The sequence below is a fragment of the Gavia stellata genome, chromosome 32, assembly GCF_030936135.1.
Source record: "Gavia stellata isolate bGavSte3 chromosome 32, bGavSte3.hap2, whole genome shotgun sequence".
Taxonomy (NCBI): Eukaryota; Metazoa; Chordata; class Aves; order Gaviiformes; family Gaviidae; genus Gavia; species Gavia stellata.
The window spans coordinates 2356419-2379424 of record NC_082625.1 but is presented as its reverse complement, the minus strand read 5'-3'; the positions used below and the strand labels follow the sequence as shown (position 1 = coordinate 2379424).

The window sequence follows — 23006 nt, the reverse complement described above, 5'->3', positions numbered from 1 at the left end:
AAAAAGCAAGCCCTTCTTTGATCTGGATGTGGTGCCAGTGAAATGAATGTTCTTCCTCCCTTGTGCAGCTACTGCAGGAACGGCAAATCCAATCAGAGCTACAGTTTGTCCTTCCTGGGCTGCTTGGACATACCATATCGTAACATGTCCCTCAAGCCTCAGAACTCCACCCTCCTGCAACTGTTTGTTGTCCTTCCCTCCTGTTTGCAAAGGGACCGTGCTACTCCCGGGCAAGGCTGGAATTCACGGACTTTGAAGGCAGAGGCTACAAAGGCTGTGCAAACCGTATTATTGGGTTCAGCTATATAGATCATAATGAATTTCAAAATATGTTGCCTTTAGATTTCCCACTTATTAGAATTTAGTTCAACTCTTCTACAGAGTCATTTTCATAAAATCATAGAAAAATTTAAGCTGGCAGGAACCTTAGGAGGTCGTCTGTTCCAAACCCTGGCTTAAGGCAGGTAAGGTTTTATTGAACAGCTCTTCTCAATGCCAACATTCTCATATTCATCTGTGGAGCAAATAAACTTCTAAAATAATGTAAAATAGAAACCTTTATTTTTTAGCATTAATAAAATTATTGTCACTCTCTTTTGTTACAGGTGAAAATGAATTGCTGAAATTTTCTTCCATTAGAACATCTCATGACAAGATCCTGTTGAAGTGGGAGCCGTACTGGCCTCCCGATTTCCGTGATCTCCTGGGATTTATGCTTTTTTACAAAGAAGCGTAAGTGATCCACGTGAAGTCACAAAATAATAGCCATGCTAGGCTTCCACAAACGGCAGTTGGCATCTACAGGCAGTAGATGCTAAACCTGCTGTGGGCATAGCTATTTAGTCTCTGTGATTGTCTGGCTTCTACACTTAATTTTCTGATGTTACCCTTATATAAAAGTGTTCATTAAGATCCCTGACTTACTGTGTTGTGCGCAGTCAAAATTCCTCATTTGAGAGCAATCCAAACATCAGTTGTTCCAACTATTCTGGACATACATACTCTAACCATGGAGTGTATCATCTCTCCACTATCTCCGTGGGATGTTGAGGTTTTTATTCCCTTTGAGGTGAGAAACATTCTTTTAGAATCAAGGTTACGGAGCTGATTTTCATAAAGCTGAAAATAATTAGCCTGGATTTAGTTGTTGGGATCACCTGTGGAACAGTACCTGATCTGTGATGCTGTTAGGAGACTGGGTTGCAAAGCTCCCTATGCTTCCTTTTCAGAATACGTACAATGAGATTAGTTATACTTTCTCCAAAGGGTAGAGGATTATAACTTTCAGTCATGTCTTTAGAAATGTTGTTTTTAAAAGCTTCAGTTAGGATTCTGTTAATTTGAGGCTTTTCTTCTTTTTCTGAAGTCCATACCAAAATGTGACAGAGTTTGATGGCCAAGATGCTTGTGGGTCAAATAGCTGGACAGTTGTGGATGTTGACCCACCGCCACGGTCAAACGAGCCCAAAGCCCAGGCCCAGCCAGGTTGGCTTCTGAGGGGCTTGAAGCCATGGACACAGTACGCCGTATTTGTTAAAACTCTGGTCACCTTCTCAGATGAACGAAGAACATACGGTGCAAAGAGTGAAATCATCTATGTCCAGACCAACGCTACTGGTCAGTATCATTAAATTAATGTTGACTTGCAAGTGAAAAAGAAAAATAGACCTAAATAGTCTTCTGCCTGGTAGTCGTGATAGTCCCATATCCATGAAACTTTCCGCTGCCGTGGCTGCTCTACTTTGGTAGGAAGGTATTCCTAAACAAATGGAAGGATGCACGCTTCCCTGCATGGGGAGGTGGTGCCGACATGCACTCCTCCTGTCAAGCTTGTGTGCCCATGAGTAGGAGCTGGTGTGCATGCTGGTGTATCCTGCTGCTGCAAGACTGTTGGGTGTCAGTGGAGCTACTATGGAGAGCACTGTTTATTCCCATGGAAATGGAAATTTGCCTGTGTTTGTCCCTTGCTCTGTCAAGCTCTCACAGAGCAGTGGAAGTGACCTCTTATCTCTTTTCCCACCCATGCAGTTCCGTCAGTCCCATTAGATCCGATATCTGTTTCCAACTCTTCATCCCAAATCATTCTGAAGTGGAAGCCGCCCTCAGAGCCCAATGGAAACATCACGCACTACCTGGTGTACTGGCAGCAGCAGGCAGAAGATAGTGAGCTTTATGAACTTGATTACTGCTTAAAAGGTGAGTGTGTGGTTCTCTCTCTGTGCCTTTCTTTCAGGCTTTCTCAGAATTGTCTGGAGATTTTTCCAGGTGCTCTGGATGCCTAATTTTGCTGTTTGCAAGACTGTTGTTCAAGAAACAGACTGAGATGCAGCTGTGTTCTCCCACTGTTCAGTTACATTATGCATTAGGTGCTACTGCCAAGTTACATGCAAAAGCTCTCCCAAACCATTTTTTTACAAATAAGATTTTTTTTTTCCTTTGGGGATCTCCCTTCTGCACTTGTTCCTTTTAAATTGAGTAATAAGTTTAGTAACAGCTATGGAGATAGTAAGGGAAAAAATTTCAGTGCTTCTGGAGCTCAATGGCCAAGTTCATTTTTGAAGGCATCCTGTGGCTCTTTTGGGATTCTCTCAGGATACAGAGTTTCACTGAGGACTCCCAGAATCTCACCTGCTGCCCTGTGTTACCTAAGCTGAGATGAACTGGGGTAGAACTCTGTTTGACTACAGCAGCATCGGAGCTCCATTTCAAAAATATCACAGTTTTGAATCAAAGGCCTGTCATAAAAGAGGGGAAGCTGCTCGGCCCTGGATATGAAAGCTCAGGGTGCCCAGATGTGCTGTGAATCTCGTGTACGCTAGTTTTGTATCTTTGCAGGATCAAAGATCTGCTTCTGCCATGTCAAGTATGGGTGATACTAAAATTGTTTTGCCCACAGGATTAAAACTGCCCTCAAGGACGTGGTCTCCTCCTTTTGAATCTGAAGACCCTCAGAAGTATAATCAAAGTGAAAATGAGGATGTCAGTGGAGAATGTTGTTCCTGTCCTAAAACAGACTCTCAAATACAAAAGGAGCTGGAAGAATCTGCTTTCCGCAAGACATTTGAGAACTATCTTCACAATGAGGTTTTTGTCCCCAGGTACGAATATCAGAGAATATTGCCCGGGTGGTCAGGGGTAGGGAAATGTGATTGATGATTAAACCAAAATATTGGGCTGGACATGGCCATATTGCCATTCTCTCTGGGCTTCCATGGGACTGTCTAGTCCAGCTGAATATGTGTGTTGGAGACTGGTGGGAGCTGAGCACCTACAACTGATGCTACTGCAGATTTGGAAGATCCTGCTCTTATTTCCTGTCTCTGAATTCTCCTCAGTGTGAGAATAAAGTGAGAATCCTTAACAAATAGCTAAATGCCTGCAGCTCATTTAAACTTGTATGATGCCAAAAATAGCTATTTTTTTCAGTCCTCCAATTTTGTGGTGTAGCTTTTCATCCAGTTGAAAAGAAAGGAAAAGAAAAAGGGAAGTTTACCATGCCACAGCCTTGTCCTTTAGCGTGGTATTTGCGGTCTTCCTTGCACTTAGTCTGGGAAATACCTCCAATACCATGAGGAATGCAGCTGCTGTGGGTGGTGAATGTCCTGTTTTGAATGGCACACACAGTGTCACATTAAGTGGTGTTGAATGTCTTCACACTTCATGTGCAACTTACAGAGGAAGCACTGGGAATCAGGTTAGAGTCTGTAATGATTTACCCTCTTCACTGCCATGTATTTTGTCCTCTAAATTTATTCCCTGCTTACTGCCCTTTGCTAACAAACATTTATTTGCAGCTGCTTGACAAAAGCTACATTACTGCACTGAACATTTTTTTTATTACTGAGTGCATTTCTAGACAGTGTCTCTTCTCTGCGAGCCTGCAGTTGTCACATGGAAGCTGGTGCAGGCTCCCTCCTTGTGCTATTTCTTTGCTGTTAGCGCTGATCAGGACGAGTTTCAGTGTGCAAAATGATGCCAGGACACAACATATTCAAAAGCAGAGGAGAACCAAGCCATGTACAAAAGCCATACTCCTCTTGACGTAGGCAGACATTTCTGACAATCTGATTTCTTTTTTTTTTCCCAATTTTATTGTGCAGCCAGCCCAGGATGCTTCTCAGGCGAGTTTCTGGGGTATGTATTTTAGGAAGAAACCAATCACCAGGATGTGCCACCTTGTCAGCCGGCTAAGGAAGAAATCTCCACTTCCCCTAGGCTAACTAATCCTTTTAATACAAGCCCTTTTTGCTGTTAGAAGTCAGCAGTTAAGATACCTTCCTGCTGACATGCATCCTGCTTGTTTATTCTGACAGGCTCCAGGCTGTGGCAACGTAAATTAGAATTATTTTTCCTGTGAATACTGTGCCTATTGCCTGCTCAGAGGGCAGCCTGTCTAGAGCCTGGCAACTGAATGTGAAGTGTGTTTTACTTCAGGTGCTTTTTATGTGGCTCCTGATAGTTTATTGACCTCTCTCCAGGCACTGTGTGGACTCCCCTTGAGATTAGAAGCCTTCTGCCATTCACGGCGGGGGGGAATCTCACAGATGACAATATGAGGGAGTATGAGATGGCAGGGGTGCAGAAGACAGAGCAGTTGAGAAGTTACTCCCCCTATGTCTTGTCTCCTTGTTTTCCACGTACCGTTTTTCTCCTCCTGTCCTGTTCCCAGCTCTCTCATCCCTGTGCAGTATCCAGTCCATACGAGGCTCTGCCGCAGATCTGCCATGCTCTGCCTTAGTCTAGGTCTGATCTCACCTGACTTGCTGAGGACCCCTCTGGAAATCATAGAAGCTGTTCCTTCCTCATGCGCATGGTTGATTACTCTGGGAGACACTATCGCAAATCTTGTGGGTTAGTTTGCTCTGGCACTGGCAAGGCGAACTGGAAGTTTCTAAATGCTTCTTGCCGTACCCACCTTGGCAGTCAGAGCTAGCGGGTATCTTTACACCACGTGCTTCGTAACATCCCTTTGTAGCTGAACAAAGTGGCCATCAGAAGCTGATGCTTTGTTTCTTCTTCCCTGTGTTATTTGCTCTTATATTGGAACAGCGTTGCACATATTGGAGCAACGAGGTGATTGCACGCTGCAACAGGTTGCCCAGGGAGGTTGTGGAGTCTCCATCCTTGGAGATACTCAAAACCTGACCGGACGTGGTCCGGAGCAACCTGCTCTAGCCGGCCCTGCTTTGAGCAGGGGGGTGGGTTAGGCAGTCTCCAGAGGTGCCTTCCAACCTCAACCACTCCGTGATTCTGTGGAAAGCATGGAAAGATTTCAGAAGTCATAAAAGTCCTGAGAGGCAGAGGGGAGCTAAATGGCTGCTCTTTGGGATGTAATGTCGTGTATGCTCTCCACCATCACTACTGCAGAAGAAGCAGTCTCACTCTTCTCTCTGTCTCTATCCTCTCTCTCCGTCTCTGTCGCACACACTTGTGCCATTGCAAATATTAGTGGGTTACGGAGTGAACAAAATCTGGGAAATGGCTCGCGTTAAAAGTAACTTTTTTTCCTGGGTTTCTCAGTTCAATCCAAATAATTGCACAGACAAATATATAAATGCTTTTGCCAGCACAAGGGGGAAGGCAGGCCAGCTGTTCCTGTGCTAGTGTCAGGTGTGTGGGAAAAACTTGGTTTAAGCTAGCTCATGCATTCTTAAAATCCCCCAGCACAGGCCATATTGCATGTGATGAGTTGTCACTTCCATCCTTCTGTGAACCGAGAGCCATCACACGCTGGTGGTCTCTGACAGTAGGAGGAGAAGGAACCTGACTCTGAGTATTTCACAGGAAAGGTCATTGGAGCTGCTGAAATGGCCATAATGAAAATTGCACTGGAGCAACTATGGGAAGACATCGGGTGTTTGAAAATACAGAGAATTTGGCAAGAAAATTGCTGCAAATCCAGGATAATAAATATGGGAAGATTGGGGTTTATAGCTTCAAAAGTTTTTCTTGCTTTCCGGTACTTGAGAAGGAAGAAGTTATTCTTGCATTTTACTCCGTGTTGCATCAGTGGTCAAATTACTGTTTTACTTGTGAAAAACAAAATTCTCTTAAACACGAGGAACAGCTGAATCCACACTTTGTAAACAGTGGCATGTAGCTTTGCTTCTAAGTCCAAACAAGGTTCTGGTTGACCGTCAAGATTCCTTCCAAAGGAGGGAGGTGGCATGACCCAGACCTGGGTCTCTGAACTCTGCCCCATTGTTAGGGGACACTGTTCAGAACAATGCACAAGCTGAGATAACAGCAGCTCCAAAATGAGTTAATTAGTAATGAGAGAAAGAGAAAACTAAAAACTGGAACGCGCTCTGCTGAACTCGCCACTTGGCATCCCATTTTTTCATCAGGTGGATGAATATGCTTACGTTGTTGTGTACAACCCAATGTTTAGTTTGAGGAAATCTTCAAATCTGCTTTCCAGCTGGTTGCATTTGCTGTTGGAGGAGAAATAACACCAGAGAACGGAGCTGGGGGTTGCAGACAAAGACCCTGTTGTCGCTGTAGTTTGCCAATCATTTGCCTGGTAGTCAGAGAGTGGCAGTGGAAAGTTCAGTTCAGCAGCAAAGATTTGCTTCAACAGCTTGTTACATTTTTAGAGACTCGAGATGCCTCAAGTGTGGGTTCAGTTCAGGTCACTCTTTGTACCCTTTAATAGCTGGACACACATGCCCACACAAAAAAAGATTGTCATCCCTTTGGAATACATGGTCCTGTTTTGAAATGGCATTAATTCCTTTTGTGTAACTAAATACTATTACTGATTCACCACGTTGGTTAGTTCCCAACCTGGAATTCCTCGTGGCAAATGTGTGGCAGGATGTCAAGTGTTAGAACGAGGAGTTTTGTTTTGGTACTTGTTCTTTTTTTTTTTTTTGACCAAGAAATGGAAATTTGTAAATGGTTCTTAATTCTGTTGAACTTATTCTGTTTATTTACTGACAAAATCTGACATGAAGGTTGGCCAGTAGCACTCACTTGCAAACAGGGGAGTTGACAGGATCGCACTGCCGGTTCTGTTTTTACAACTGCAAAAACCTGACTTTTCAGACTGAAGTGCAATAATTTGAGAGGCAATATTTGGTTAACAAAACTGCACAACTAATATGTAATCTGCATCTGTTGGTTTTAAATGCGTCTGTTGAAAAGAGCGTAACAGATTTGGTCTCTCAGGAAAAGGTAAAAAGTATCTATCTATCTAGATTCGTCCTTAGGGTTCAGAGTGGCAGATGTATTCCAATGAGCTGTGAAACTGGTCTTACGCTTTATAAATGCAAGTTTATGACACTTGGAATATGAGGAACAGCTAAGGCCATCAGAGTTGGGGGCTGTGGCATGACCTCATTTGCTAGAATGTGTAGGAGATGAACTGCGAAGCATTGCAACACTGCACAAGGCATCCATGAGGCAACCTAGTAAAGTTGTGTTCGGCTGAGAGGATCTAGAAGAGCTTGAATTCTCAAGAAAATACTTTAGACTTGGATTCCCCGCCCCCCCCCCCCCCCCCCCCCCGTATGAAGTTGTGCAGGGCAAGAGTCTCAGGGATACATAAATTTAAAAAGCTGTGTGCATTACAGAGGGTGAGACGGATTGCTTGTTTAAAGAAATTCAGGACTTTTTGTTGTTGTTGTTGCATTGCAAATATGAGGCTTGAATTTGAGTTTTCAGTGGCACTCTGAGCTCTCCCATTTTAACTTTTCCTTTTCAGATGAATGTGTTTACATTGACTATAACAAATAACACTGTGACCTGTATTATTTAATAGGCCATCAAGAAAACGAAGAGACCTCGGCTCTGTGGCAAATGCCACTGTGGTGATACCCACCATCGCATCCTCTCCAAACAATTCTGCAGCAGCGTCTGAGAACGCAGAGGAACAGAAACCTTTTGAAAAAGTCAAGTCTAAGGAGTCTTTGGTTATCTCAGGCCTGCGGCATTTCACCGGGTATCGCATTGAGCTCCACGCTTGTAACCACGATGCTCAGGAATCCCGATGCAGTGTTGCAGCTTATGTCAGTGCCAGGACCATGCCAGAAGGTAATTCTCTTCCTGAGCTTTGCTTTGGGTTGATGGCTGTTTTCAAAATGCTGCTTTTCCTATGGGAGCCAGCTGCAACACAGAAACAGCGTGTGGGACTGGTGCTCTCTTTATGTCCCGATAGGGAAGGGTGATGGATGAAGTATTGGCAGTTTTGAATTTTGCCAGACGTGAAATAAAACTGTTATTAATCATGACCTTGGTTCTAGCTAAGGCTGATGACATCGTCGGCCCAGTGACTCATGAACTGGTTGAAAAAAATACCGTACATTTGAAGTGGCAGGAACCAAAGGAGCCAAATGGTCTCATTGTGCTGTATGAAGTGAATTATGGACGTCTGGGGGAGACAGAGGTGAGAATTTCTGCTTGTCGCTTAACACAGCACGTTTGGAGAAGTAGCTCTGCCTGGGAGTCCAGGACTGTTTAGTCTTTAAAAGTCCTCGTGCATATGGTGTTCTCTCCTGTTTGGTTTCCTTGCGCACAAACCAATGTGACGTAAAACTTCACTAGTGAACTTGTATCCTCTGGAAGTCTGTCTGTGGCGACACTGAGAAATAAAAACCTGCCTCTGGGGTGCCTGTCTGCCAAATAAGAGTATCTAATTTGCCAACTTTCTGCATGAAGTTTTTTTAGGAATTTTATTTCACAGAAGGACAGAAAACGTACATCTAAATTTAAGTTGCTTAGAGAAATTAAGAAAGCGTTGAGCAGCCAGAGAGCTTGTGGGCAGCCCTGCTGCCCGTGCAGAATGCCAGTGCCGTGGGGGTAGGAGGGCTTGCCAGGCCAGGTCAGGTTTCAGGGCTGAGGTCTAGTACAGCAAATGGCATACGCTCTCTGTAATCTGAACTGCTAAACTGTAAAATGCAAATCCAGGACAAACCACTATATTGGAAAAGACCTGAGCATGTGAAAGCCCTATTTGTGTACATTTGCCAGACAAGGAGGTGAGGTAGAAATCCGAGGACGCTGTTACAGAGCTCTGGGTTGCCGCAGAGGTAGCGTAATGCAGCCTTCCTCTTCCCTCCTCCCGCAGGAAGCACACTACTGCGTTTCCCGTAAGCATTTTGCCAGCGAGCAGGGCTGTAAACTCCGTGGACTGCAGCCTGGAAACTACAGTGTCCGTATACGAGCTACATCGCTGGCTGGAAATGGCTCATGGACAGAACCTACCTATTTTTATGTGGCTGATTATTGTGAGTTCATTTTATTTTCAACATTTAATTCCTGATAGAAACCCAGGTTATTTTTGGAAGATGAGGGGTTTAGCAAGCAATGCACAGGGAACTGTAGGGGGTCATAAAATATTTACCAACATGTCTGCTTTCAAGAAACTTAAATTACTTAGAAATGTGTGACTTTTCTTCATGTAGCTGTTGAACAGCAGTTTGGGTTCTCATTCTGACCAGCCCCGCATCCTGTACCTGAAATAGCCTCTAGTTTCATATTTGTTCCAGTTTATTCAAGGGGGAGACCTTATTGAGGAAAAGACTTGGATTTTGGATGTGTATAATACCTCCAACTCTCTCTTTCTCTCTTAGTGAATGCTCAGCCTAATATTGCTGTCATAATTGTTCCGATTATTTTTGCCATAATAATTGCTGGAATTATTGGAGCTGCTTACGTGCTTGTGAAAAAGAGGTGAGTGCAATTTTATGTTGTTTTCACCAGAACAAGCAAAACTTAGATCCAAAGATTTTGTTTATTTGTTGGAAGTAACTCCATATTTATTTTCTAATTTAGATAATGATTGCAACATTAATTTAGTTTAGGAAATATTTTGTGCCTTTGGAAACTGGGACCGTTTGTATTTGCTGCATGCTTTGGGAATTCATCAAACTGCCTTCAGTTCTAATGTGTCAGAAGGCTGCAAATGTGCTGAAGAATTTGTGTCTCTCTTGCAGACAAACCGAAGGACCAACTGGACCACTCTACGCATCCTCTAACCCTGAATATCTCAGCGCCAGTGATGGTGAGAGCAATGAGGGCTTTCTTCAGTGCCTTAGTTCTTGTATGGTCATTCAGGCAGTGCAGCAGTATGGGATTGGCATTGTCCTTGTGGAGTTTTTCTAGTCTTTTTTTTAAATTTATACCCGCAGTATCCTGTGGCAGTGCCACACAAGGCTGCTACAGAAATGTCTTTCGAAAGATAACTTGCTCAATTCAGAAATGTTTCCCTCTCCTCAACAGTCTATGTCCCCGACGAATGGGAGGTTCCACGAGACAAAATCACTCTCCTCCGAGAGCTGGGACAGGGCTCCTTCGGCATGGTGTACGAAGGAATTGCCAAGGACATAGTGAAGGGAGAACTGGAGACTCGCGTAGCTGTGAAAACTGTTAATGAATCAGCCAGCCTCCGCGAGCGCATCGAGTTCTTAAATGAAGCTTCTGTGATGAAAGGGTTCAGCTGCCATCATGTGGTAAGCATCACTGGGTGCCTCGGATGATTAGCAAGCCCCATCACATAACTAATAGCTCTTTGGTGCTTTCAAAGCTTGGCGTTCAGCTTACGAAAGCAGCCCTTCTGCAGAGGCGGTTGCTCAAAAAGAGTTGGGATCTTTCCATGTCGTACTTTAAAAATGCATCTTTCAAAGGTTCACGTCGTGACAGGGCTTTGTGGTGCTGTTCTGAGCTCTTGTTCGGGAGCGTTGGGTTTGCTATATCCCCCTCTTTTCATAGCTGGGCTCTGCCCAGTGTGTTTGGACACAACCTTGAGGGAATTTCTCACTTATTTTCCAGGTTCGCCTCCTCGGGGTGGTCTCAAAAGGGCAGCCTACTCTGGTGGTCATGGAGTTGATGGCTCATGGAGATTTGAAAAGCTACCTTCGCTCTTTGAGACCTGATGCTGAGGTAAAGACAGGAGAGAGAGAGAGAGAGAGTCTGTTGTGCAACAGAGTAACTTGATTTGGTTTTTAATACTTCTTTATTTATTGTAGAACAACCCTGGTCGTCCGCCACCAACACTGAGAGAAATGATCCAGATGGCTGCAGAGATTGCCGATGGCATGGCCTATCTGAATGCCAAAAAATTTGTTCACAGAGATCTTGCAGCTCGTAACTGTATGGTTGCAGAAGACTTCACTGTAAAAATTGGAGGTATGTAGTGTGTGATCAGAAGATAATTCTGTGGGTCATATTTGTTCTAAAAGCAAATACATCAAGACCAAGACCAATGTGGCAGACAAAGGTGATTTTCACTGGCTCCCTTTGGAAATGCAGCAAACTTTCCTCTTTTTCTTCCCTGTGAAAGAATTATGTGGACTTCAGTGAGAAAATAACCTCCCTTAAAGCCAGAGCAGCTTTTCTCGCCTTCTCTATTCTCAAACCTCTGTCCAAAAAGTTTATTGCCTTTCCAGCCTAAGCTGCCTGGGGTTATCTCACTGTTCTTTTGTGTCATGAGAATTATGACAAAGAAGGTGTTGGGTACAACAAACCAAGTGTTGATAATCCTATCATTAGGTCAGGTGCCTTTTTAAAGTCATTTATCTTCCACAAGAACCAGTTTTTAAAAGCAAACCCTTTTAGAAGTAAGTAAATATAACATTTAAAAATAAACCAGAAGCCCACAGCGTGGTGGTTTTTCAGACCTCTTTGGACTTAAAGCCAAGGCAGTGGGATTTCAGGGCAAAGAGAGCTCTCTTTTACTTAAAGGGGGTATATAAAAATAATGTTTAGAATAGAAGCTGTCACTAAAAATTTTAACTCTGGAGTCTCTATCACGGCTCTGTAGAAAAAAATGCAGGGAAAAGGAAAATGTTTTGAACGTTAATCACAGGGTGACAAATGACTGCAAGTTGGGCCATAGGAGGCTTACTGGGTGTATGGAAATAGCCTGGTGTCAAACGAAGGAAATGTTCATTGGAGGTGTTGCACAGTAAAACTAGCGGGGAAGGAGAGACATTTAACACATGCCAATTGCTTTTCTCAGACTTTGGCATGACCAGAGATATCTATGAGACGGATTATTACCGTAAAGGAGGCAAAGGACTGCTGCCTGTGCGGTGGATGGCACCCGAATCATTAAAGGATGGTGTTTTCACTGCTTATTCCGATGTGTGGTAAGTCGTACTCTGCAATCCCAGATGGATTCTAGCTCAAGAGCTCGCTATTTTAACACACATGGTTTAAATTGTGAGTTGCTGACTTCTTCAGAGTACAGACAAAACAACACTATTGTTTTGAAACCCTCTTCTTAAAAATATAGTTGTGTTCTTTTAAAGTAGGTATTCTCTAAAATAAGATGATCACTTGTAGATCTCCGGGATGTTTTATTCTCACCAGGAGTCTTCTCTCTTTCTCAGGTCATTTGGTGTTGTCCTCTGGGAAATAAGCAGTTTAGCAGAGCAGCCGTACCAGGGACTCTCCAACGAACAGGTGCTAAAGTTTGTAATGGATGGAGGATACCTGGATCAGCCGGACAACTGCCCGGAGAGGCTGTAAGTAGTAAAGCAGGGGACAATCATCCAAGCTGCACTCTTCAGCTAAAGCCTGGCCAACGAAGGGGACCCCACATGTGGCACCTCTTAACCCCTTCTCTGTTGGGGAGGAATGAAGCAGACTTTAGTGAGCCACAGAAATTCAGCCAATGCATCCTTAGCGATCCAGGAATTAAAGATCTGAGCCAGCCTGCTTCGCTAGAAGGGAAATTAAACCAACCTGGGTCTGACGTCATGAGTACAGACTCAAGAGAAGGAAGTACAAAGCACAGGAAAAGCTTAAAATACAAATAAGCAGTGTATCAATTGCCCAAACAAAACGTTTCTCCTCCATTCCAGACTAGTGGATGGCAGTTGGCTTACATCACGTGGCAAAGCCTGGCCACCATCTGCATCCACGTGGCTACAGAGGCCGGAGAGCAGCTTGTTAATCCCAGGTCTGCTGAGGTGTTCTGTAATTCATCTCCCTGTACTATGTAAATAGTCTTGAGAATTACAGCAACTTTCTACCACTGATTTTCAGAAATCCAGTTTATGGCTAATGAGGAGGGAGAGGCAGGAGAATGCTGTGCTGAGCTAAGAGCTGTTTATCACGTCTGAGGCCTTTTCATTTCTGTTGCAGACTCATTGCCCCACTTAAAGTACAAGGCTAGGCTGCTTGCAAGGTTAGGGAGAAAAGAGGGCACCATGTGAAGACAGTGGAAAACACCTCGCAGAGATAACAAACTGAAGCCAGACGTTCTGCTGCGCCGGGGTTAAGGGTTATTCTCTGTAGCTGCTTGTGGACATTTACTGTCTGGAGGTTACTGCGGCCCCAGGTCTGCCAGCACGGCTGCATACCCAGATGCTCCCTAAGCTGCTTCTCCCAGAGTAATTAAAAAAATCCCCTTACTAAGTGTTTAACCTGAGCTAGGGCGTTTTGACAGGAGGGTGTAAGGAGCCACCGCTGAAGCAGCGTACAGCGGTGAGGGGCAACCTGGTAACCTCTTACCCCAGCCCGCTTCTGGCCAAAACAGCACTTCCAGAGTCAAAATAAACATGTTTTGTGAGTATCCTTATGAAAAAAAGCCTGCTGTCCTGGACATTTGTCTCTCATGCCCAGTTACAAACTCCAGTTTGAAACTTTATTTGTACTTGTAAGTTCTTTCTCCATGGTGTCTGATAACATATGACCTCCTGCCGCAGCCTTTCTTTTGGGTGGGATGTTTACAGGACCTCTGTCCTCTGCACAGCCTCCTGTTTTCCTTGAAGTTTTAGGAGCTTTGTTATCTTTCAGGTTGAGTTAAAATTAAAATTGAATGAATTAAAAAATTGTGACCTGGCTATAAGCGTGTGCGCGCATACACAGAGTATGTGAACTGCAGCCCTGTTTCCTTCGGAAGCCAAGTTAAGAACAATTGAAGGAATTGGAAGGAATTTTTGATCTAGACAGAAATAAAGGAGTGTCAGGATCTACAGGCAAATACAGAGACTGGAAAGAGAACAAATAAGTCAGTTGGAGTGTCAGAGGAGTGGCGTGCGTGGTGGGTGGTCTGACATGGACACCAGTCTTGGTCCGTGCCGGCCCTGCCTACGTGAAATTGTTTCTTCCTACCCCTGACTCTTGTTTGTCCTGATCTAGGCACAGCCTGATGCAGATGTGTTGGCAGTACAACCCTAAAATGCGCCCCACCTTCATCGAGATCATCGAGATGCTGAAGGAGGACTTGCACCCCAGCTTCCACGAGGTCTCGTTCTTCTACAGCGAGGAGAACAAACCTCTGGAGTCAGAGGAGTACGAGATGGACTTTGAGAATATGGAGAGCATTCCCCTCGATCCCTCCTCGTACTCGCAGAGGGACAAAGTCCTGGGGCGGGACAATGGACCCTCCATGGCCCTCAAGGGGAACTATGAAGAGCACATACCTTACACTCACATGAACGGTGGCAAGAAAAACGGGCGGATTCTCTCCATGCCCAGGTCAAGTCCTTCCTAACGCTTCCTGGTGTGGCCCAAGGGTTATGTCAGCTTTTTTCCCCCTCCACAAATCTCAGGACTCTTGTTATTGCTGCCACAGTGTATGACACACATCTACAGACTCTTCAGATTTTTAATCATCTTATGATTCGTACTTCTTTTTTTTTTTTTTTTGCCAAGTTGACTGGTTGTCAGTGGACTTATCTGTGAACATAAATGGAAGAGGTTTCCATGGCTGCTGTCCCTTCTGTAACCATGGTTTCAAAACAGGAAGCGACCGCGTCAGTGAAACGGAAGGAGGAGCATCCACGTTTGCCAACAAAAGACGTGAAATTTGCTGGTATCTGAGCTACAGCGTAACGGTGCGGAACAAAACTTCTGCAGGACAAAAGCATTTCCAGTAGAATTCCAGGCTTTCAGGCATACTCTTCACTACAACTGAAGGATTCAACACATCAGTCGGACGCGCCGGATCCTCAGATTGACCAATAGCTGCTGCTTTCCTACTTTTTAAAGGGGTTAAATCCCAGGGTGCGTGCGTGTGTGTGTGTGCGCGTGTGTGCAGTATATATATGTGGGGTGTATATGTATAGCAAAATATACACTTTTTTTTTTGTACATAAGTTTTGTATGTTGTCACAGAAGCTTTCCTCTTCTCAGAAGTGTGTACTTATCTTTTCTTCCCGTTTCCCTGGAATGACTGAATCCTAAACAGATTATTTTTGTACTAAGGACTCTTGGGAGTAGGTTTTCTCTCATTAACAAATGAGGAAAATGTGCTGGGAGCCAAAGGAGCAGAAATCTGAGATTTGTGGGTACTTTCAAGACCAAACGAAGTAGGAGTCCCCTGACCTGAGATACGGAGTTTTCTGTCCTTACAGCATTGAGTATATATATTGTTTGTTGTAACATATTTAAAAATGTCTTTAGTTTAAATTTTAACTTCATATAAATTATTGACTGTTTATGATCCTTTTGGGGAGGGGAGAATTTGGGGGATTGTTTGGTCTTAAAGTGGTCCAAAGATTTCAGAATGAACTAATTTTAGCCGATTACCCTTTTAGGAGCTACGAAGCACGTGTTAAGTTTATACTTGACAAGGCTTTATAATACAGTTTCACGATTTATACAATGCAGCCAGCTGGCTCCAGTCGAAGCCCTGAAATAAAGTCGTTGGGACTTCACTTGGTTGTCGGGGCTGAAGGACCCCAGAACATCCCGGTCCCGAGTCCTCCTCTGCCCCCACATCCCTCGCTTTGCCTTCTGCGTGCGCTGTGCCGCAGAAGCAGCCGGCAAGAGAGGACGAGCAAGAACTCTAACCGAAAAAAGAGACGCTACAGCCGATCCGAAGGGGGGAGAGCACAAGGCTCTTGGCTCTGCACGTGAAGCAGAAGCTGAACGTGACTGTGGTTAGCTACCCGCTGCCTGTCTGCTGCTGCTCAGGCGTCTGGCCTCGTGCTGCCTGCAGGCCTTCGATGTTTTCCTGAGATACCCACGCTGCGTCCTGCACGCTTCCCGGGACGCGCGCGTTAGCCGCTGCTTTCAGCTCTTCGGGATGTCAACTTTCGTCTTCTGGACTGTGCTTTGTTGTGCTGCTGTTTGCATAAAAGACAGAGCTGATCAGCATAAGATGTTAGAAAATAATTGTGAAACTAAATGCGTTTCGTAGTGAGGAGGGAGTGTGCTGGCAGGGAGAAGTGCTAAAGCAAGAAGTGAAGTGATCGATGTTGCAGGCCCTTGTCATATGGGAGGTGGTTTTAAAAGGGGAGAGAGATGCTCAGAACTCCACTTCTCCTCCTGGAGAAGCCCAAGAGCCAGTTTGTGCTCTCGGCCAGGAGAAAACGAGGTTCTCCTGGCTCGGTGAGAGTGGGGACGCCAAGCTGGTGTGTGGCTTTTTGTTCCAGCCCGAGCGGTGCCGCTGATTTCTCCCTGTAGCCGATGAGAGGGGCTGGAGTTCGTAGGGAAGCGCCTCTCCGAGCCCGCGCCGCTCAGCCGCGCCGTAGCTAAACCGGTGGGTGCAACATCAGGGGAGGACGCCGGACTCCGTGCACCGCCACGAGCTGTCGGGCCTTCGCGCTGGTTGAATCTGGTCGGTTCAGATAAAGGTGGAGGGTGCGGGGTGCTCACAAAGTTAGGCGGAAAATAGACAGTCCAGACATGGGTAAGAACCTTTGATTTCAAAAGGCTTCGTTTACATTTCTTCTGCTTTACAAAAGTAGTAACTGTTTAGCAGCTCTGTACTACACTGCAGGAAAGAAGACATATTCTCACACTTTTCTAAGGAAGAGAAGTTTTTCTTATTAGAATTTTTTAATTTATTTTAATATATAAAACACTGAAAAAAAAAAAAAAAACCCACCAGACAATTTGTTTTCTTAAACACACAGAATGTGTAAATTTGTATCCGTAAAATCTTGGCAGGTGGATGTGGTGGGATTATTTTTGTCCTGTTCTGGTGCAGTCTACCTCAGTGTTTCTTAAGGATATTTTTAATACTACGCACCTCTAAACCTGTTTAAATATTCTGGTCTGGACCTATTGTGGATCAGGGAAAATCAATATCGGCTGATTCCAATACTAGGGACCATTCACCGAAGGGAATGGGTAGGAGAACGGCTCGTCACTGTTCATCGCTAATCTGAGCAGTTGTGACCAAAGGAACCTATCTACAAATTCGGATCTGATATTCTGATACCATCCTCTTAGTTCTGTTGTGATTAAAAAAAACCAAACCCAATAAAAGAGCCATTTAAACGTTTGGACTTTAGTGAACTAATGACCTAAAAGGAGTAGACCGCTTCCTTCTGGAGCAGTATTTGCCAGCGGGGGGCCCGGGTGTGACCAGCCCTTGTTGTTGGCGTTGGATCGGGTTATCTTGGTCACTGCCCTTCTCGCTGCGCACAGGTAATCTGGAATCCTGCTGGTAGGATGCGACCTCCTTAAATAAACCTCTCCCAGCATGTCCTTGTTTTGATAACATTTCAAATTGCAGTGATGGTAACTGTGGGAATAGAAGATCTTTTATATAAACCATCATTGGAACCTCGTATTGGGTCTGGCTTTTAAATTGAGTTTATATTGGTTGGCCCTCTGAGCACGCGTGATTTGCGACACTCGGATCACTGAACGAGGGAATTACGTGTTTTGCTTTGTTGACAGTCCATTCACGTGGCTCATATTGTCACCTTCACTCTGCACCACACGGAGCAGTTGTTTATACCCGATACTGTGTTTAAAGGTTATTCCAGTCATCCCTTCTACATCGTGCCAAGGGTGAGGAATGGTACTAGTGGTGAGGATATCGTTTTTCCCCTTTTTAAAAACAAAAAAATTAGCGTGGTTGCCGCTCATGGCTGTTAAAGGTGACACTCACTCAACTATAGAATTAGGAAGAATAAACAAACATCATTTGTAAAGCCCCGCTCTCACTTCTGGAAGATCCTTTACTCCCAGCCCACAGCTGACGCTTTGGTCTCTATTGTTGGAAGATCCTCGCCCTGGGGATGCCGAAATCCCTCACTTGGATCTCGCCGATACCTGTTCAGGGACGCCGGGGGTCGCGTACAAGTTGAGATTGCACGTGCTAGACGAAACCTTCTCTACGCGGGGTGTTGCGAAGGACTCCTGCCCAGCAAGGTGTGCTCTGCCTTCGTCGGGGGAGCTGCCGCTCTTTGCTCCGGCAAGATCCCTGTCGGGGTGGGACCACCGCAGCTGCAGCGGAAGCACGAGCGCTCGCTGCTGCTGGTGAGGAGGAGCCAAGCGATAGCGCAGGAAAGCAGGTAGAATGGCTGGAGGAGGGCAGCCACAACCGGCTGGTAGCGTTTGTTGGAGGGTTGGATCCTGCCCTTTGTGGGCAGAGAACTCGCCGCTCGCAGCCCGGGGCGGCGGGACAGACTCTTCAACCTGTTGGGGAGCAGCCGCAGCCTCCTGCGCGCGGTCTGGGGACGGGGAGGGTACCACGAGTAGCCAGAACTTCACTATCTCTAAAGCTGGTGAAGCAGGAGGTGTAAGAAACGGCTTTCTGTGCTCTGCTGTGTTTTCACTGAGCAGATGTTCGAAGCGTGAGACTGGAGAGGTTTCTCAGAAACGTTTGCACGTTACATTCGATCGCCACTTCCTGAACGCCTCTTGCAAATCTGGTACTTCTCTTGCAGTACAGTGCAGCATTGCAAAGCTTGGCTGCTCGGTTAGAAACGTGTCTTTCTTGGCTGCTTGTAAATACTCCATTGTGTTGTATCATAGAAGAGCTAATAACGTAAACTCTGTGCCAGCACGGGGTTGGGAAAGGTGCTAGGAACTAGACCACGCTGCAACGAGGGTATTTTCTGTTGATCATGAAGCAGCTGTGTTGGTATGGAAGAGGCTGCTGTTAGGTTGCTAAAGGGTACTCTTAATTTATGGGTAGTGTATCTCTTTCCTTCTGAATTTGTATTATAGCGATGGGACACTTTCCTTAATTTTAGTATGTTGCATATAATGTTGGTATCTCTTTGGAAAAATCGGAAAGTTGCTTACTGTGTTACCGAGCTAACTATGATGAAGGCAAATAGGAAAAGACGGGAGCAAGAAGGGTGCTGTGGCGGTTATTCCTCGGCCTCCGTTTTAGGGGAGGGAGAGAGGCGATCGAGTTCCCTCTTAACGTCACTGTGATACGCAGACGGACCCCGAGGTACTCCGGGCCCTTCACTGCGAGCAGTGATTCCTGATACCAAGACTGGAACCTTGTTTTACAACTCAGAAAGTAAAATATCTTTGTGCCATAAAAACCTTACTCTCAAGGCTGTGCTAGGTGCTCCGGTGATCCATGTGCGATGGGTTCAGAGCCTGGAGTGAGCAAGGAACTGCAGATAAAGCCTCTGATCCTCTCGCTGTGTCCCAGCCTCCCTCGGAGCTGCCCGGCGCCGTGGGGAGACCTCGGCAGGAACCCGTTCCCCTCCACGAAGCAGCCGAAGCCCCTCGTAGTTTCCTGTGTGCGTGGTCCAGGGAAGGGAGCTGTAGAATGGATTGGAATCGAGAAATAGTTTCTTTGGAAATACGTGAAATTAAAAATAAGGCTAGTTTGGTATTTGTATGAACTTAATTGAATTTGGCCTTTTTATTACCTTCTGCTTGGCTCTGTGTTAACTCTGCTTGGATTCTGTATGTGAATGTTGGTGTAAGAGCAGTAACGTGTTCAGCCTGTTCCGTTCCGGCTTGCCTTGCTACGAGCATCACGAGAGTGAAGCCAGTCCTACAATTGACTTTTGGAGGAACCTGACTGTTCCAAAGCAATTCTAAAGCGACCGTTTTTAGCAAATCTGCTGTTTCTTTCTAAAATGAAATTGCTTGGCCTTCTGGAAAGTAAGCACTTATTCTTGTGGTTTCAGCAAATTAACCGCAGCGCAATGCAAGCTGTCAGGGGACAGGTCGAGAAATGACTTTTTAAATATTGTATAATAAAGTTAGTATTAACTCCTACAGCGTTGTTATTTTTTTTGCCGACAGATTTGCAGTCGGTAAGAAATGATGGTTTTGGTGGTCGTTCTGTTCCGAGTCCCGGGTTCCAGCTGGTGGTATCCGCTGCTTTCTTTTTCTCAGCCCAGAAAGTCCCTGTGGGAGCAGGCGCCGGCCGGCCGGCGGGACCTGGGATAGTTCTGGCAGCTAAAGAGGAGCTGAAGTGTGGCACAGGCGCTCTCGCTTAGCTGTGTCCCAGCCCCTGTTAAGTCCCAGTGCCACCAGTAAAGCTTGAGCTCAGGACTAACTACCTGAGATAGCTGAGCTGGGCTCCGTGCCAAAGCTCTGCTGTTAATCCAGATTCTCCCAGCAGCATCCAGCAACGCTTCCACCGTCTTGGTTTCCGAATCCTTCTCCCATAACCGAGTCCCATGAAAACCGGCTGACGGAGGATTTTAGAAAGGCCCCTTCCAAATCTGGAAAGACGGAATGTTGCTGGAAAAGGAAACGCGGTTCCTTTTGCTTCAGTTCGGGCAGCGAGTTTATTCGTGGAGTATCAAAGCAGTGGTTGGTGTTTGAGGACCTGCGTGGTCGGGGCTTCTGGACATCGGCTTTATCAAACACAGCCCAAAGCAAATGCGTTCTGCTTGCACTTAAATAAACTAGAGACGGTTCCAGTTACCTGTTAAGTGATGTTCTGCAAAGTCTTTTTTTTTTCCCTGTTTAATCTTGCTGCTCCCACCTTTCTCTCTGCATATCTAAGGTTCCAGAATGCAAATAGTATTGCAGATACCTCTTCTTTGAAATAAAGAATCAAAGGTGCCATGATTTTTTTCAAAAAGGCAGAAAAAAAAGAAAAACCTCCTCCCTCTTGATTTATTTTTTTCAATATTTTCTTATATAAGAGCCAAGCAGTGACATGTACAGAAAATATCTTTGACTATTAAGAAAAAAAAATCTTGCTGTGTGTCAGAATATTGAACAATTAACTGTTTATATTAAAATTGTGAATAAATTATCCAAGAATAACTGTTAATTTTCTGTCTGCTGTCTGTGCAGTGCTGAACGCTGCTTTACCACAGAGAAAGCACTAAATTCGTATCTTGGAATAAGCAATACTTTCAGTTGCAAAATGAATGGTGTTCAGAAAAAACCCAAATGCACATCTGCCGGTCCCAGGCTCGCGCTCTGAAGCCATCTGAACTCCTCCGCCCCGTGGCGGGGGCGAGCCGCGCCGGGCTGCGTCCTCGGCGCGGGGTTCTCGGCAGCCCGGTGCCACCCGGTAAATGTTGGTAAAGGGATTCCTTCTGCCTGAAGCAGCGAGAGCTGTTTCTCCATAACGTAGTCCTGTTATTTCCACAGGCGTGGACCCACGCTTCCCTCCCCGTAGGCAATTTTTTAAAAAAAATTCCAAGTCCGAGGATCTGCTTCATCCCTGTCCTGCGGCTGAGCAGCTCTAACCGGATCTGCAGCGGGAGCCGTCTCACCTGTTCTGCAGCAGACCGCTCTGGAGGTGTAAAATCTTTTGAACTTAAATCTTGTTTTGTTTCACCGGAGGCGAGATTTCCTTCCTGATCAGCTGCGCCAGCGAGGTGGGGGCCTTACTGCTGCTGTTTTTCTTCTCGCTGTATGTAGCCGCTCAGCTAAGATACCCCGCTCCCCTTCCAGTCAGCAAAGGCGTTGAGTGTTGCGCTGTTCCTCGTAGCCTTGGGGTTGCCACCGCCCGCGTCCGCAGGAGCTGCTGCCGCTGCAGGTTCCTCACGGGGCCGACGGCGGGAGGTGCAGCAACGCAGCTGGTGGAATTAATAGTTTTGGCTTAATACTTCCTTCCCCGTGGCTCTGTCAGGCCACAGCATGACCTGCCCAGCTCCCTGGCTGATGGTCTGCGCTGGAGCCCGGGCTCTTCACGCCTCGGCCCTGGCGCTGGTCTTTCCCTGCCCGACCCGAACGTGCTGCCGTGCGGTTTGGGGCTGCTCTGGTCCCGCGTGGAGCTCTGCGCTCCGCCGTGCCCGACTTGCCCCTCGGGAGGACCCAGGGGTATCATTTGACACTCACGCAATGAATTGTTATAAAAGTGAGTAGCGTGATTTTCTTTTTGCAACAAGTCCTTCTTTTTCGAGAGGGGTTGAGGTGACTCCTCACTGCGCTCCTTGCCCCCGGCCCTGACAAATTCCAGTGACCGTTTCCTCAGCCCAGGGCTGGGAGGGAGCTGGTGCTGCTGGTTGACCAGAAAGTGTGCGGTGCCGATGCCACCCAGTGCCTCCCGACGTGGGGCTGGCCACCGCAGCTGGAGCTGGCCCGGCTCTGCCCGCCACCCCACGCCTGCCTCGGGCACGCCAAGGAGCTCAGCCGCACTTCGGCCCTTTTCTAAGCCCATCTGGAGTTCTCTCACCGTGAGAGTGATGAGAAACAAACTGGTAGTTTAAAATGTTTTGGAGTTGCCTCTTCTGGCAGAGGCTTGTTCTCTGGGGATCCTAAAATGCAAAATGAAGCAAAGCCACAACACTTGAACTTGCTGTCACGGGAGGTCTGCTGCCCGCGGGGCTCTCTGGGATGTGCGGGGAGGCTGCTGAGGCTCAGCCAGCCCCCGTGCGTGATCCCTCCTTGCTCTTCCGAGCTGCCGGCACAGCTCCGCTTCGGTAACCCCCGAACCCTGTCAGACACAGGGCAGGAGGAGAAGATCTCATCCTCCTTTGAGCTGAGGACAACTCCCCGTCCCCTCAGCTGGGGCAGCTGCCTGGTATTTAGGAGCAGCCCTGATCTCTGATACTAATCGAGCTCTTGTGGACTTCAGAGAAATTAAACCTTAATTCCTCTTTGCTCTTGTGGTTTCCTGGAGCACGGGGTAATTGCTATTCCAAGTGCTGCCAAGGCTGCGGTCTCTGAGTAATTGGAGTGTGAGCGGATCTTGTTCTGATTAGGGCTTGGCCAGGGCTGGCGTGTGCTCGGGGCGGTGGGACGAGGAGCGTGCGCTCATCAGCCCACGGGGCTTGTTGGGAAGGAGCGAATGGCCATGCCGAAAAACCCGAGCCCGGGCGGTGCTGGGGGCCCTGCCTGCCGGACCGCACACGGCGAGGGCAGGGCAGGGGGATCACCCCGCTCACGTTGGGAGCTGAAGTGTCTGTCTCGCCTGCACAGATGAGTACGGC

At 46.4% G+C, this 23006-nt stretch overlaps 1 protein-coding gene across 1 annotated transcript in view; it reads left to right on the top strand.

Moving 5' to 3' along the window:
- INSR (insulin receptor) overlaps positions 1 to 14605 on the top strand; it is a 46801-nt gene extending 32196 nt beyond the window's left edge. The window contains exons 7-21 of the mRNA XM_059832021.1: positions 606 to 732; positions 1367 to 1617; positions 2029 to 2196; positions 2897 to 3098; positions 7763 to 8034; positions 8244 to 8386; positions 9068 to 9227; positions 9573 to 9672; positions 9936 to 10036; positions 10222 to 10451; positions 10771 to 10881; positions 10968 to 11127; positions 11960 to 12089; positions 12333 to 12467; positions 14089 to 14605. Coding sequence (XP_059688004.1) covers positions 606 to 732; positions 1367 to 1617; positions 2029 to 2196; positions 2897 to 3098; positions 7763 to 8034; positions 8244 to 8386; positions 9068 to 9227; positions 9573 to 9672; positions 9936 to 10036; positions 10222 to 10451; positions 10771 to 10881; positions 10968 to 11127; positions 11960 to 12089; positions 12333 to 12467; positions 14089 to 14443 — 2645 coding nt within the window. The 3' untranslated portion in view covers positions 14444 to 14605. The remainder of the gene's footprint in view (positions 1 to 605; positions 733 to 1366; positions 1618 to 2028; positions 2197 to 2896; positions 3099 to 7762; positions 8035 to 8243; positions 8387 to 9067; positions 9228 to 9572; positions 9673 to 9935; positions 10037 to 10221; positions 10452 to 10770; positions 10882 to 10967; positions 11128 to 11959; positions 12090 to 12332; positions 12468 to 14088) is intronic.
- The last annotated feature ends 8401 nt before the right edge of the window (positions 14606 to 23006 follow it).